General features: G+C 47.4%; 1 protein-coding gene across 1 annotated transcript; it reads right to left on the reverse strand.

Annotated features, from left to right (window-relative positions):
• Positions 1–232: 232 nt before the first annotated feature.
• Positions 233–8,256, reverse strand: CLEC3B (C-type lectin domain family 3 member B). The gene is made up of 3 exons (XM_032681087.1): positions 7,882–8,256; positions 3,508–3,606; positions 233–2,162 (listed from the first exon to the last, which is right to left on the reverse strand). Exons 1-3 carry the CDS (start codon positions 7,979–7,981, stop codon positions 1,762–1,764), a joined length of 600 nt encoding a protein of 199 aa, XP_032536978.1. The 5' UTR covers positions 7,982–8,256; the 3' UTR covers positions 233–1,761.
• Positions 8,257–13,204: the final 4,948 nt, after the last annotated feature.

Genomic DNA, 13,204 nt, shown 5'->3' on the forward strand with positions numbered 1-13,204 from the left:
TATTTTCCTATAAAAGGACTCCCTGCCTGTATCCTGTGTATGGCATGTGACTGCGATGATAATGGGGCAGGAGGGGAAGAATCCTATAAAGCATATTACAAGGTAAGAGGCTCTCGCCTTCTGCTTTTTCCCTCTGCCTTTGATATCTCCAACCTTCAGACAGATCCCTGGAGCTGCTCTGAAGAGAAAGACAAGGAGAAGAAAGCACTCCAATCACACTGACACAACTCCATTCCTTCAGCAAGCTATGTAGATATTTTTATTTTATAGTCATTTGAACAGCAGAGAGTTTGGCAATAGTGACAGCCTCAGAAGCGTGCACTCTGCATTTGCGTATCTATGTTTCCAGCTTAGCTCAAACTTGATGTCTTGGAAGACCTACCATCATGCTGCTTTTAAACAGAGCAGCAAATTGGAATACCTATCCTGTGGGTTCCCCAACGGCATCATGTCTTGACACCCCCAACCTGGAAGCACAAGGGATGTGAGCCAAACTGGAGGGGTTATTACCAAGCACTAGACTGCAAAGAATCTCTGATACATTTCAGCCAACAGCCAGCAAAGCTTCATTAAGCTGCCGGGGTGATCTGCACTACTTTCCCATCATTGCTGTTAATTTAAATTTATTTCTATTCTTTTACTCATGTCTCAGTAGAAAATTACTGAGGCCAGACCTTCAACTGGGCATGACTATATTGGCACAGTGCTCAGCAGATTTATGCTTGCTGAGGACTGTGTCTGGACTAGCAACTGGACTATTTCATCTGTGTTCTCATCACATAAACAGGTCAGGTTATTCCTAAAGCTGCTGAAGTGAGTTGTCCTGGAGTTTGTTTTCAATACACCGTTGCTTTTATATAGCAGTGTATTCCCTAATAGCATTATGTTTATGTTATTTATGTAATACGTTCATCTTCTGTTTTTAATAATATATTTGACTAACTATGTTGCAAGTCATTGCTGCTTCCACCATGATGCTGCAGCATAAATAAAGCTTCTGATGGGATTTTTTCATTAAAAGATCTGGCAGTGGGTGTTGCTCTCCCACTGAAGTCAGTGAAACTGGCTTCTGGCAGATGAGGAAAGGACCAAACATGTCTGTAACTTGCTAATTTGTTCATGCACATAACTCAACTAGCTGGACAACTCATTGAACAGCTGGTACTCTGCCAAATAAACCCAATTGTATCTGTCAATGCAAAGCAGGAATAACTCCCTCCACTCATTGAGACAGGACCTTGATCCTCAGCAGGCTGAATCATGGCACTACGAGGAACAAGGAGCTCCCACGGATCACTGCCAAGGTTTTTGGGGAAGGAAAACAAGAGAAGAAAGAAGAAATTAGCTCTGCTAGTGTCCCAACAAAGCTCAGCAAGATGGGAAAGGACATTGCAGAGTGACAGCCCTGGGCAGCTGAGGCAGCTGTATGCTAGGCTGGACTGCTGCACTGGTTCTTTGCCAAAACAACTGAGCCATCCTAATAAATTCCCTGTGTAAAAAAATATATCTATGAATCATGCCTTAGAAAGAACAGCGCAGCTGCTAAGAGGGCTGGTTATGGCCAAATGAAATGCTCTAACGCTCTACAATCCAACACTGAGCCGCGATGACTCTCTTTGCAAAGAGTGACCTACTTGGACATGTGCGCACGGGTGTGTGTACGTACATGTGCACGTGCACGTACACACACCTATAGCTTCATAATCCTGCTGCTGAGGGGGAAGACACGGGCTGTGGGCGGGCATGGGGGAGGCCCTGCCGCTACACGATCATGAACTGGCAGATGTAGGGCAGCTGTTCTCTGCACCTCTTGTCGAACCACTTGCCGATGGCGGTCCCCGACAAAGCTGCACAGTTTTCCAGCTTGCCGCCGTCGGGCTGGGTGGTGATTTCAGTCTCCCAGTTCTTGTAGCGGATGGGGCTGCCTGTCATGTCGACCCACTTGCCCTCTGCTGCCATGTCATTGAGGCCCAGCCAGATCTCTGCCTCGGAGCCGATGCTCTTGCGCATGTAGTCATAGAGAGCATCATTCTCCTCCCCGTTCTGGGGGGTGCTGAGCGTGCCACCCTGTGAGATGCAGTTTTCGCTGGCCTCGTGGTACGTCTTGGTGTCCGAAAATGCCAGAAAGCATTTTAGGTGAATTTTGGTGCCTTTCAGGCAAACTGAGAAGTTACCACAGGAACAGAATAAAAAGACAGAAAGGGAAATGGGTTTAAAAATGGTGCCCAGGAAGAGGCAGCAGCAGCAAACCCAGCAGTCAAACTAAAAACTTCTTCTCTTAGGCTGCACAGCAGCCCTCGGCAGCACAGGATTCCAAGGGGCCCCCGCCCTCCTATGAAGGACACAGTCATGGGGACGTGCTCTCCCTGTCAGCCAACCATCAGGAAAAATAGAATTTCAGGGTGTCCCCACCACCTTCCCAGGCTTTGCTGCTGCTGGGGCAGAGGCACAGCATGGTCCTCCTGCCCCTGCCCCTGGCCTTGCTCTTCCCCAGCCAATGCTACTCTTTCTCAGATGAGTTTGATGGAAACAAGTTTTGTCATGGGCACTGCCAAGTGTTGGAGTGTTTTGGGAAAAGCCTGCATGCCAATTAAATCGTCTTAATTATGCAAGATGAAAAAAAAAGTGTTTTTTAATAAGCTTTGATCAGAAGCGTTGTGCTTGCATAGCTTGAGGTCTTCAGAGGAAGTTTCTGCTTGCCTCTGATTTAAGTGTTAAGAATATCAAATTATTTTGTTTTTCTTTAAGCTCTAAACCTTGAGGAGTACAGGGTACTGTAGCTAAACAATACCTAATCAGAGCCACACATTAATATCCAAACCAATTATTTCTCAATGGATGTGAGCTTGGAACTAAAGCCTTGATTTTGATTGTGTTCCTTTTTTTTTTAAGGAGAAAATTCTCCCTAAATTGCATTTTCATCTAATTTCTGTTCTCTATTCTGCAAATCCTGCTCCTGTTGATGTTGGTGGAGTTTGCACAGAATAACTGTGGAGCATTGCTGGAAGATGGACATTTTGGGACTGTCGTCTGTGTATGTTTAATGAAGCATGGTGGAACTGACCACCAGTGAGGTTCCCTGGGCAATACTGTGGTATGTGTAAGAGACCAGGTCACCATTTCACTGGGGTTCAGACAAAAAGAGTAAGCTACATTTGGTTAAAGCACAGACTAATCCGTAACCCGTCCCTCCACCTCATAAAGGAAAATGAGCATCTGGCTAAGTGTCATAGAAATATCAATAGCTGTACAAATGGGAAGATCTAGCACATAAAGAGTGGGGCCCCACACTGCACAACTCCTGTCATTAACTGCCTGAGGAGTTTCACCTGCCTGCAGGAATTGCATTGAGCCCACGCTCTGCTTTGATCCCCCAACCTTTCTCCCCATGTTGTTGCTGTGAGGTGCTTGGGCATCTCCTGTCAAAATGTGTGGAGAAATTGGATCCGCTTTGTAAGAGCTCCTCTCCCAAAGCAAAAGCCTTGAATTGTTCAGCAAGTCCTGTACCTGTCTGGAGCGCTTGCTTCTCCTTCAGTAGAGCAACCTCCTGAGAGATGTTGTCAATCATGGCTTTCAGGTCTTCAATCATTTTGAGGCTCACACCCTCTGTTGGAGAAGTCAAGGAAAGAGCATAAACATTGGTTACATCCCAGGAGAGGCAACCAAATCTGTCCCTATCATCAAAACTCCAGATTTCCTTGCCCTCAGAGAATGATAAACAAAAGGAATCCACAAAGTCAACACCTGTGTCCCCTTGCACATACATACATCAGAGTGAGTATTTGCTCACCAGCCTGGTTCCACTGTCAACCCAGTTTTCCCAGTTCAGGTTGCCTCTGCATCACCTCTACCTTCAGCGTCCTTGGAGTAGGTACCCCAAAACTGGCCAGAGCTGCTCTCCTGCTGTGAGAAGACACCTTTTTGGCCAGGGAGTTGGTTGCAGCTGGCTACTAAAGCCTACATTTTGCTAGGTGTGTTGCCTCTGCAATGGCTTCAACAAGCTATTAACTGGTATTTGAATTTCTCCTAGACAGGAGCAAAAGGACCATCACTCTTTGAAGGTGTTGGGAGATTGGATATTGAGGCATTTGTATTCACTACGCCACCTTTGCTGCTCCTGTTGCTTTACCATGCCTGTCATAAGCATCTAGTGGTCCTTATGGGGTGAAAGGAAAGGGAACAGTTTGCCCACAAATGCGGCAGGACAGGCTTCCTGGAGGGTCAAGGAGATGGGGAGCTGAGGCACCAAGCCAGGCAAGTAGGGAAGCAGCTTCAATGCGGAACAGGATCACCAGCCCAAAGATTACATGGTGCCATGAATATGAAAAGCCAGACACATCAGGAGGAGGGCATTAAAGCTGCTTTACTCATTGCTCAATTAACTTTAATGGATTCACTTAACACTGAGGGCCTAGTTATTATTTTGCTGCTTTTGATGAAAACACTTTGTGGGAAACGGCTAATTAATCCTGTTCTATTTTTCCATGCAAGCCTCTCTTGCAGCAGAACAAATGTTCTAAAGTTTAAGTAACATCCAAGGGCCATGGCAGAACATTGTCAATGAGTCTTGCTGGGACAGCTCCTTATGGTGTTCCAACTGGGTTTGCTGGTGGGTTTCCACCCGGAGGCTCCCTGCCATGAGAGGTCACGCATCTCCTTGATAACTATCTAAGCACCCCATCCCTTGTGACAGCCTTGTTTCCAAATCCTGGGCCACAAGACATTCCTACAGCAGTGCATTCACTGGGACATTGCATGGAGGATCAGGACTGGTTATCTTGCTCTTCAGCTACGAAGTGAGTACCACAGCTACGTCAACAGACATTGAGTTTGCTATATTATTACTGCAGGGTTTTGCCTCTGCTGTCATTTCCTTGAGGCTCGCCTCCTCAAGCCCAGGATCAAACCTGTTTACAGTTTGGGTTTGCTGTAACTGAAGCCATCATGTGGGATGCCAATGCTGTCCATAGGAGCTGGAGTGGGTCCTTGTGCAGCCAACCATGAGCAGCAGGATTAAGAGTGGGCAGAGGAGAGATGAAAAGGAGACTCACAGAAAGATGCGGGTCGCAGTAGTCCGTTGGTTTGAAAGCCTGGCCAGAAACGTATTTAATGCTGCAAATGGGAACTCTCATCTGCTTTTCCTTGATCTAATGATATGATGAATAACAAACAAATCCCTCTGTATTTAATTTTAATTATTTAACTAATACTATATGAAATTTGGATCTATATGTAGGTTGCTTAGCTTTGCCTGGACATCCAAACAGGCTTCTGCCCCGCAGAAGAATGAGCATTGCTCTGATTTACAATCTCTGTCATCAAATCTCCCTGACCATCTGTATTTCTTCTGACACCAGGCATTTCCATGAATGTCCCAGCTGGAACAGTCAGATCCCATATTGCAGTCTGTCCCTGGATCAGAGGAGGAGACCAAACACACACGCATGGATTTATCTCAGTGTAAATGTTCACAGGCATTTTCAGGAAAGAGCACCCAGAGTACAAGAGTACACTGAAATTTCGGGCAGCATCAGGAGTGGAGCCCAAATTAGTCCCTATTCACTGATTTAAGCATCTGAACTCCAATTTCTGTCTCCAGTTACCTTAGAAATAAATGTGAGAGCTATGCAAAGCTGTTTCCTCTTGTGCCCTCAGCAACCCACCACGGCTGTGACCAAGGGAAGACTCCACCAGGGCTGGTGGGTGCCCAGCCTGTTATCCCTAAGCCAGGGGGTGACACTGCCCCCCAAGGCAGGAGTGCCATTGCCTGCCTCCCCTGGGCATCCTTTTGGGTAAGACCCCCGGAGCTACCAGACAAGGGCAAATCCTGTCTGCTCCCCAGGACATCAGGGAACAGGGAGAGTTTGCTGAATGGCTGCATTTGGAAACATAACTGGGGAGCAATTTGAGGGGGAAAAACCCAACAGCAGGCAAAGTGAATGTGCCATCTCAGCATTTTCTAAATACTGTGGTTTGGCTTTTCATGTTGAAACAGCACCATTTTTGTTCTGAAGCAGATCCAAATACAAGCAGTAATTACAAAAGAAAAAAAACCACACCAACAACAAACCCCAAAACAACAAAACCCAAACCAAACTGAAAACAAAAGGCAAGTAAAAAGAAGGATAAAATGCTTGGCTCAAATCAGTGCTTTCTATTCTGACATTCGTGGTTTGGCTGCATAGATTAAAAAAAATAAATCCAGCCAAACATCGCAACCCTCCCTGGCTTAGCCTTGCCTGACCCTCCTGGGCAAAGTGCAGGAGGTGAGCCAGGATGGGGAGTACTAGAGGCCTGGGATGAGGATGAGATGGGGCCAACCTGCCTTTGTTCAGAGCAGGAGTAGCTGAGCCCTGGCCCTTGCGGTGGCTGGGCAGGCAGGCTTGGATGTGGGGAGGGGCTGGAGGCGAAGAGGAGCCTCCTGAGAGATTTGTAGCACTTTCTCCCTTTCCCCATCCCCTGGCATTGGTAAACATATGAAAAATATTAATGAAGAAATGCTGGAAGTTTCCAATAAAGGCAGGGCAGCTGATCCACTGTGGGGTTGGATGCCTCTGGCCAAAAAATGCCAAGTTACCAGGGTTTTGACTTTTCCCCACAGAAAGTTTGATGTCTCTTTTGACAAGAAATTCTGAGTAAAACCTGCTACCAGCTGTTCCAGATGGCTTGATTTTCAGGACACCTTCCTCAACGGTTTTTAAATCAGAGCAAGTTTTTCCTGTCAAAAAGGTGATTTTTCTCCCACCTTCTTATCACCAATTGATTACAAACAGCAGTTGCAGTGACACAGAGAGAAAAAGAGGATTTCTCTAAGAAATGTCTCTCTTCAGTCTCTAAGATATATCTCTAAAATAGATTTTCTCTAATAAATGTCTTTATACCTCCAGTGAGTGCAATGCATGTATGTGCCTTATATAAGCCCAAAGGCATATTTTTTGCTCTAGAAATAAGTCACAAACTGTTTTCTCTGTTATTCTACATCCTGTGAAACAAGATGTGGAATAAGCAGTTATGTTGTGAATTCATAGAAAGATCTAATGGGAGAAAAGGGAAAAATTTTCTCAAGGATGCTATCTGACAAAAACAGCAACCGGGTGAGCCTAGAGAGCAGCCTGGCCAAATGAATTCCAGGGATGCTTCTTCCTTGCTCCCCACTTTGTTCCAAGCAGGAAAGCGCCAGCCAGAAGCAATCTAAGCCCAAGGGTATGCAGTCAGGCACATCAGGCAGGCAGGCTCACATGCTGCTTCCCTACCTGCCTTCTCCTGTAGTTAATGTGCCTTGAGTCAGAAGGAGAAAGGATGGGACAGCAGCAAAAAAGGAGATGGAAAAAAAGAAAGCCACTAGGGAAAATAAAACATAGGCATAATTTTGTATGCATTGCCCTCTGGTAAGCCTGAGTAGTCGGAGCTCATGTACGGTGTAACATACACCCGAGGCCAGTGTTTTTAGGGATTATGTATTTTCTGCATACTTTTGTCTCCAAATCAGTTGCCCGTCGTCCGCCAGAATGAGAAGGGGTGGGAAGTTATGGAAAGGGGGATTTTAGTATAAGAAAGGTTTGGTATGAACCTTAGAGAGAACATGGAAAATGCATTGCCCTCTGAAATTCAGACCAAGCTGTCCCAACAAATTTATTAAGGTAGGAACCCACCAAAACCATTTCAATATCCTCAGTATTTTACAGAAGAGATACACGATCATCACCACGGTGGGATGGGGGAGGTGGGGGGGGGGTGAGAAAAAGACACTTTATTAAATTTTTAGATGCTTTTTAAAGAAGTTTCATTAAAGCACTGTTATATGCCCAAACAAGTGGGCTAATTGCGACTCCCCAAGTCCCTGCAAGGTCTCCTCGCAGGGAAGGTGCCACTGCCCCTTACCTTTCTTGGAAGCCGCCGGTTTCTGCCGGACTTGGCCGGAGACCTGGGCGAGAGAGAGGAGGCAGAGGAGGAGGAGGAGGCAGGCTCCCCGGAGCGCCATGCCGCTGCCGTCTGGTGCCGAGCGATCGTGGAGTGGCTCCGCTCTGCCCTCACACAGCCGCCCGGACACCGGCTGGAGTCAGGAATGACTGTCCCAGAAAGCCGTCCGCTGAGCCCGGGCCAGCGGCAGCCTCCCTGCTCCGGGGGGAGGCTCAGGCGGCTCCGGCCAAGGCTGAAAGCCTCCCAGAGGGGTTGCATTTCTTAGCACTCTGCTTGTTTTTGTTAAAAGGGAAAAAAGAAGGGAATGAATGTACTGAAAGTCTGCTAAGCTAAGCATAAGGAAAGGCTGGGAGTATAGCTGGAACGACTTCCTACGACTTTTAGCAAAATGCCACAAGTTTGATCTTGTGTGTCTGCGATGGCAACAGCAGCATAAGGTGTGAAACAGCGTTTAGGTGGCCGAGGGAACAGAGAGGGGCCACCTGCCCCATAGCCCCTCGGAAGGGATGTCCATGAGGGATGCTGCCAGTGCCAACAGAGGCAGAGGGGAGTGCAAGGGAGGACTGAGTGCCCCGGTCCCTACCAGGACACTTTGTCACGGTGTGACAAAGGGCCTGGCATGGAGATTCCTGGTTTAACCCCTCTGCGAGGAGCTGCTGTGAGCCCCCCAGGCTGAGTGCAGCCACGGTAGGGCAGAGGTTAGTTGTTTTTTTTCCTGGAGTAATCCTTTCTCAAAATGTAGGATGGTTCTAAAACCTAAAAGAAGCAGTCCCACTGTGGCTTTGGTAGGGTTGTCCTGCCATCATTGCTTCTTCTTGAGAGATGAGACTGGTACTTCATGCCCACATCTTCCCAGCTCTTCATGGAGTTCCCTCTGGAGGGTCCCTTGCTGCAGAAACACCCATTTCTCTGCTCACTGTGGGGATGGGAAGCGGGTGCTGGGCAGCCCTGCTGGCTGTGGGCAGAGCCATCCCATGCAAGCCAACTGATTTCTCCCCAAAGCTAGTTTCTTGTTTGCCTTTAGACAGTCAGTTTGAGGGAAGCTTCCAACATTATAGGTTTTCACCTCTAAATTTGGGATCCCTTCCCACAAAAAAGGAGTTGCCTTGCACAGCAGGCCTGTGGTGCATGTGACTGTGCCTTTGCTCTTGTCCAGCTCCCAAATTTATGTTGCAGGATAAGGCTTTGGTCTGTGTCTATCTGAGGAGCAGCTTGGTGACACCCTTTCTTGGCTGTGGAACCTGCTGGGGCTGGGGGGCAGGAGGGGCTGACCTAGTGTTTGCCCATCCCTTTTCCTTGCCCTGATGGCTGGGGATGGAGTGTGGTTCCCAGCGCCAGACTTGAATTGCCAGTTCTGAGGCAATTCCAGTGTAAATCACTCTCCACGTGGAGATTCCCATCCTCTGGAATGAGGACAGCTATGTTTGCCATACTGTCCTCTGCCCCATGGCAATTCTGCAAGGACAGGGGTGGTCAGTGCTGTGGAGCTGCCCGGCAGCAGCATCACATTTACACCTCAGAAAAATCCGAGTGGCACCGTCCAGGAGCGTGAGACTCTTTTGGTGGCAAATGCAACCCAATCACCAGACCACACAGTGGCTTCACATGCTTTTCATTTTCCAAAATTGCTCTCAATTCTGTAAGATAAGAAACCAAACATCAGCTCCAGAGGCTTTAACCCAACCAGAGAGCTGCTCATCAGGTTGCTCCTTAACCCTTTCCATTGCCCTGACTGGTAGCTGGAAGAGTTTCAGCTCTGCCTCACCCTACCAGGCAGAAGGAAGGTGAGATCTCAGCCTCTACACCAAAGGGACCATGTTTTGGCAGGTGTGGGCAAAAGCGTGGATGAAGAAAACTGGGAAGATGTTTGACCTGCTACTGCAGATGTCCCACTAAGAAGAAGGCTGCTCCATCTCTGTACACCAAGTGAATTGCTTCTGCCTGGTACTGGACCACTTCCCTTCCTGCTCTAGCAGTACTCACACTAGGTGCACTTTGCACTTAGGAAATCTGGCATGTGCCAGGGTCCATAATCCAAAAGATCTCATGGCCGAGTCTGTCAAAGCACTGAGACACTTCATGAGGCACGGTGATTCTGAAAATCTTCACACCCACTGCCCTTGAGTCCGGCTGAGTACGTGAGGGGTCTTCCTCAGGGCCACCTGTATAGTTAGGTGGCCAAAAATACTTAGAAATTTGTGTCTTCACTCAGTTTGGGGAACGTTCAGGCTTCTTAATACCTCTAGAGCTGTAACAGATGACTGGGATGAGTGGGACTTGGGGTGGGGGGAACACGTTCTACAAAAAGCCATTCTCCCTCAGACCCCCTTTCAGGGTCCCAGCCTGACTTCTTAGAGCTGTTGGGCTGGGCTGTACCAAGCAACACTGCAGACCACTGCCTGTTTTTTGGATGGTGTCGTTGTTCAGCAGCTGCAGCATAAGCAGGTGAGCCCTTCCTGCAGGAGGAACAGTTTGAGCAAGTGGAGGAAACTCACACAGAGAGAGGAGAGGAGGGATGGGCATTTTTTGGACAACAAAGTGCTCCGGACATCAACCATTAACCTTAAAACTTTTCTGACAATTTAAGGCAAGATGCCACCCAGCACAATGTAAACCACTTGAGTTGTAGGACCATAAAAGATAAACAAGGTGGCTGGAAAAAGAGCTACTATTTAGTTTGGCCACCACTGTGTTACCCTGCCTCACACTTTTGCTGAATAAGGAAAACCCTGCCCTTATGTCCTACCTGAACAGAAGCTCCCTTGCAGTCCAAGCTTTTGAAGCCAAGAAGGAATGGGTTTGATTTTCACTGCCCTTTGCCACATGTACTACTCCCACTCAAATTTAAGCCAGAAAATATATATTTTGGGGATTTACTGTTCTCCTGCCTGGACTATCCCAAAATGGGATGGAGCCAAAGAGATGCCAGACATCTACATACACATACATGTTCCTTTCCCTTGACACTTGAAAGTAGTTCTGGTAACTCAGCACCTCCCAGTTTTCCTTGGCTCCAGGTATGCTTGCCTGCCTTTGCTTTGATTCATGTCCTGCCAAGCTGGGAAAAAACCCAAAATGTTCCCTTTGCTGCTGTATGTGAAACGGATGGCTCTGGTGTGGAGTCTGACAGTGATCCCTAACTACGGATTTCTGTGTGTCTGGGACCCATCAGAGTGTTGCCCAGCTGAAACAAGAAGGGCAGGGTGATTTTTCATTAGCCACTGAAGAACAGGCCCACAACCAAGGGGGCCTCTCTCTGCACCAGCCAGCAGGTCCTGTGCTGGATGCTACCATCATTTTTCCTGAAGAAGAGAAAAATGAAAATAAGCAGACTCAAAACACTTGTCTCCAGCTGCAACACCTATTCACAGAGGGCTTTGCCCCAATTCTGTCCTACAGAGACTGAAAAAAAAATCCTTGACATTATAAAAGCTGATAAACCCCCACAAACTCAGACAATGGGAACAAGCTGAAGTGTTGCTGCAATGAGTGCAGAATGAGGATGCTACAGGGAACAGCCACCTAAAAGCCTGTACCCAGCCCATCCCCTGCCCAGGCTTCTGCTGAAGCCAGAGGCTGCAGTTCCATTTAAATAAGGGGCTATCAATGGACCTTTGTTGGCTCTTTGGGCAGATATCATGCTTTTGAGATCCCAACAATTCACACTTCTTACTAAGGGAGGTGTGAGAGGTGAGTAGAGGTAATCCTTTTTATTAGATGAACTAATAGAACTGGAAGACATCATCAAAATACTAAAATTATGCCAAGAAAACAGGGGTTTTTTTACATCTGTGCAATCTGGATTTTACTTCCCAGTAAAAGCACTTTACTCCCTGGCTTCAAGCCTGGTCTCCTGGTCAGGGTAGCCCCTGTTAGCTGTAAGGTAACTGGTTTGAGATGAAAAGAGAGCAGAAGAACCTATGCTTATGGAAACCATCCCAAGGCCGCAGGGAAGCAGTCAGAAAAGTTTACGTGGCTTTGGGAAACCCAGTAAGTAGGCTGCGATGGTGAATTTGGAAGGCTTTCAGTTAGCAAAACGATCACTGGAATAAGCCCACAGAAGGAAGCTGGATGCTCCTGGCAGCGATACAAACCTGTGATTTTGTGCCCAGCTAGGCAAGGAAATGGGCAGTGAGATCAGAGGCTATTTTGCTTTGCCTCCTAGGAAAAGAGCAGGTATTGCCAAGCCAAGAAATGAGGCAGCGCCACTGCACAATGGCTGGAAAGTGCAAGGGCAGATTGGATAACAGTATTCACATGGTTATAATCAAGATCAGCAATTACCAGACCTGGCCTTTCAAGGCTAAGCTACCAGTTCAGAGGCAGGCCACCACAATGCAGAATGATGCTCGCTCTTTGCCTGCAGCACCCCCTCCTCTGGGAATGCTCCTGCCTGCCCCACCAGCACTGACAGCAGGAGAGCAAAGGGGACACCCAAAGCATCTTTACATGTAGGACTTTGCAGCTCAGTGCAGTCTTGGCCCATGGCTGGGGCAGCACACTGGGTTTCACACCTCTGCTGTCTTGACCAAATCTGCTCTGCAGGGGTAGGATCTGCATCTCAGCGGCACTGCAGTGACTTCAGAGAGCAACAGGAGAGAAACAGCAGTGAACAGTGAAGAACATGCTGGGAGGGGCTTCCAGAAGAAAATCTCTGATATTCATTAGCTGCTGCCTGAACTCATGCTGGCATCACTCCTGATCTCCAGCAGCATAAACATTGGAACAGGTTAAAATGGAAAGAGCCAAATCTATGGATCATTGTTTTTAAGGCCAATTGAGAATAAATGCAATAATAGTTCAGGAAAGGGTGGTTTTCATAAGGACAATGATGAGGAAAACCAAGGAGTCAGCACTTTGCCAAAATGTTATCCCCAACATCAACTTTAGGAAATTGGCTCTGAGCCTAAGGAGGGAACCTTCTAATCACATCCCATGGCAAGCATGGCTCACATCCCTCCCCCTCATTCACCAAGGGTCACAGAACAGAAGGATCCATGCTACAGTAGATCCTCAGGCCCTAAATTGAACCCAAATGAAGAGAACTTGAACTCAAGTAGTATCAGCTGCTCAAAATTCTCCTATTTCCAAAGGAACTGCACCAAAGGACTCATGCTTCCTTCCGTTTGGAGTATGCACCTCCTGGGGCTAAGGGTAAATCCAGCTGTCTTTGCTGCTTTGTTTTTCTGCCCATCATCCACATCCCAAAGTCCAAACAACTAAAGGAAAACTGCAGTCAAGTGTCTAAATCTAACCCCAAAACTCTGGAGGAATTCCTAATTGT

Source organism: Chiroxiphia lanceolata, chromosome 1, assembly GCF_009829145.1.
Source record: "Chiroxiphia lanceolata isolate bChiLan1 chromosome 1, bChiLan1.pri, whole genome shotgun sequence".
Classification (NCBI taxonomy): domain Eukaryota; kingdom Metazoa; phylum Chordata; class Aves; order Passeriformes; family Pipridae; genus Chiroxiphia; species Chiroxiphia lanceolata.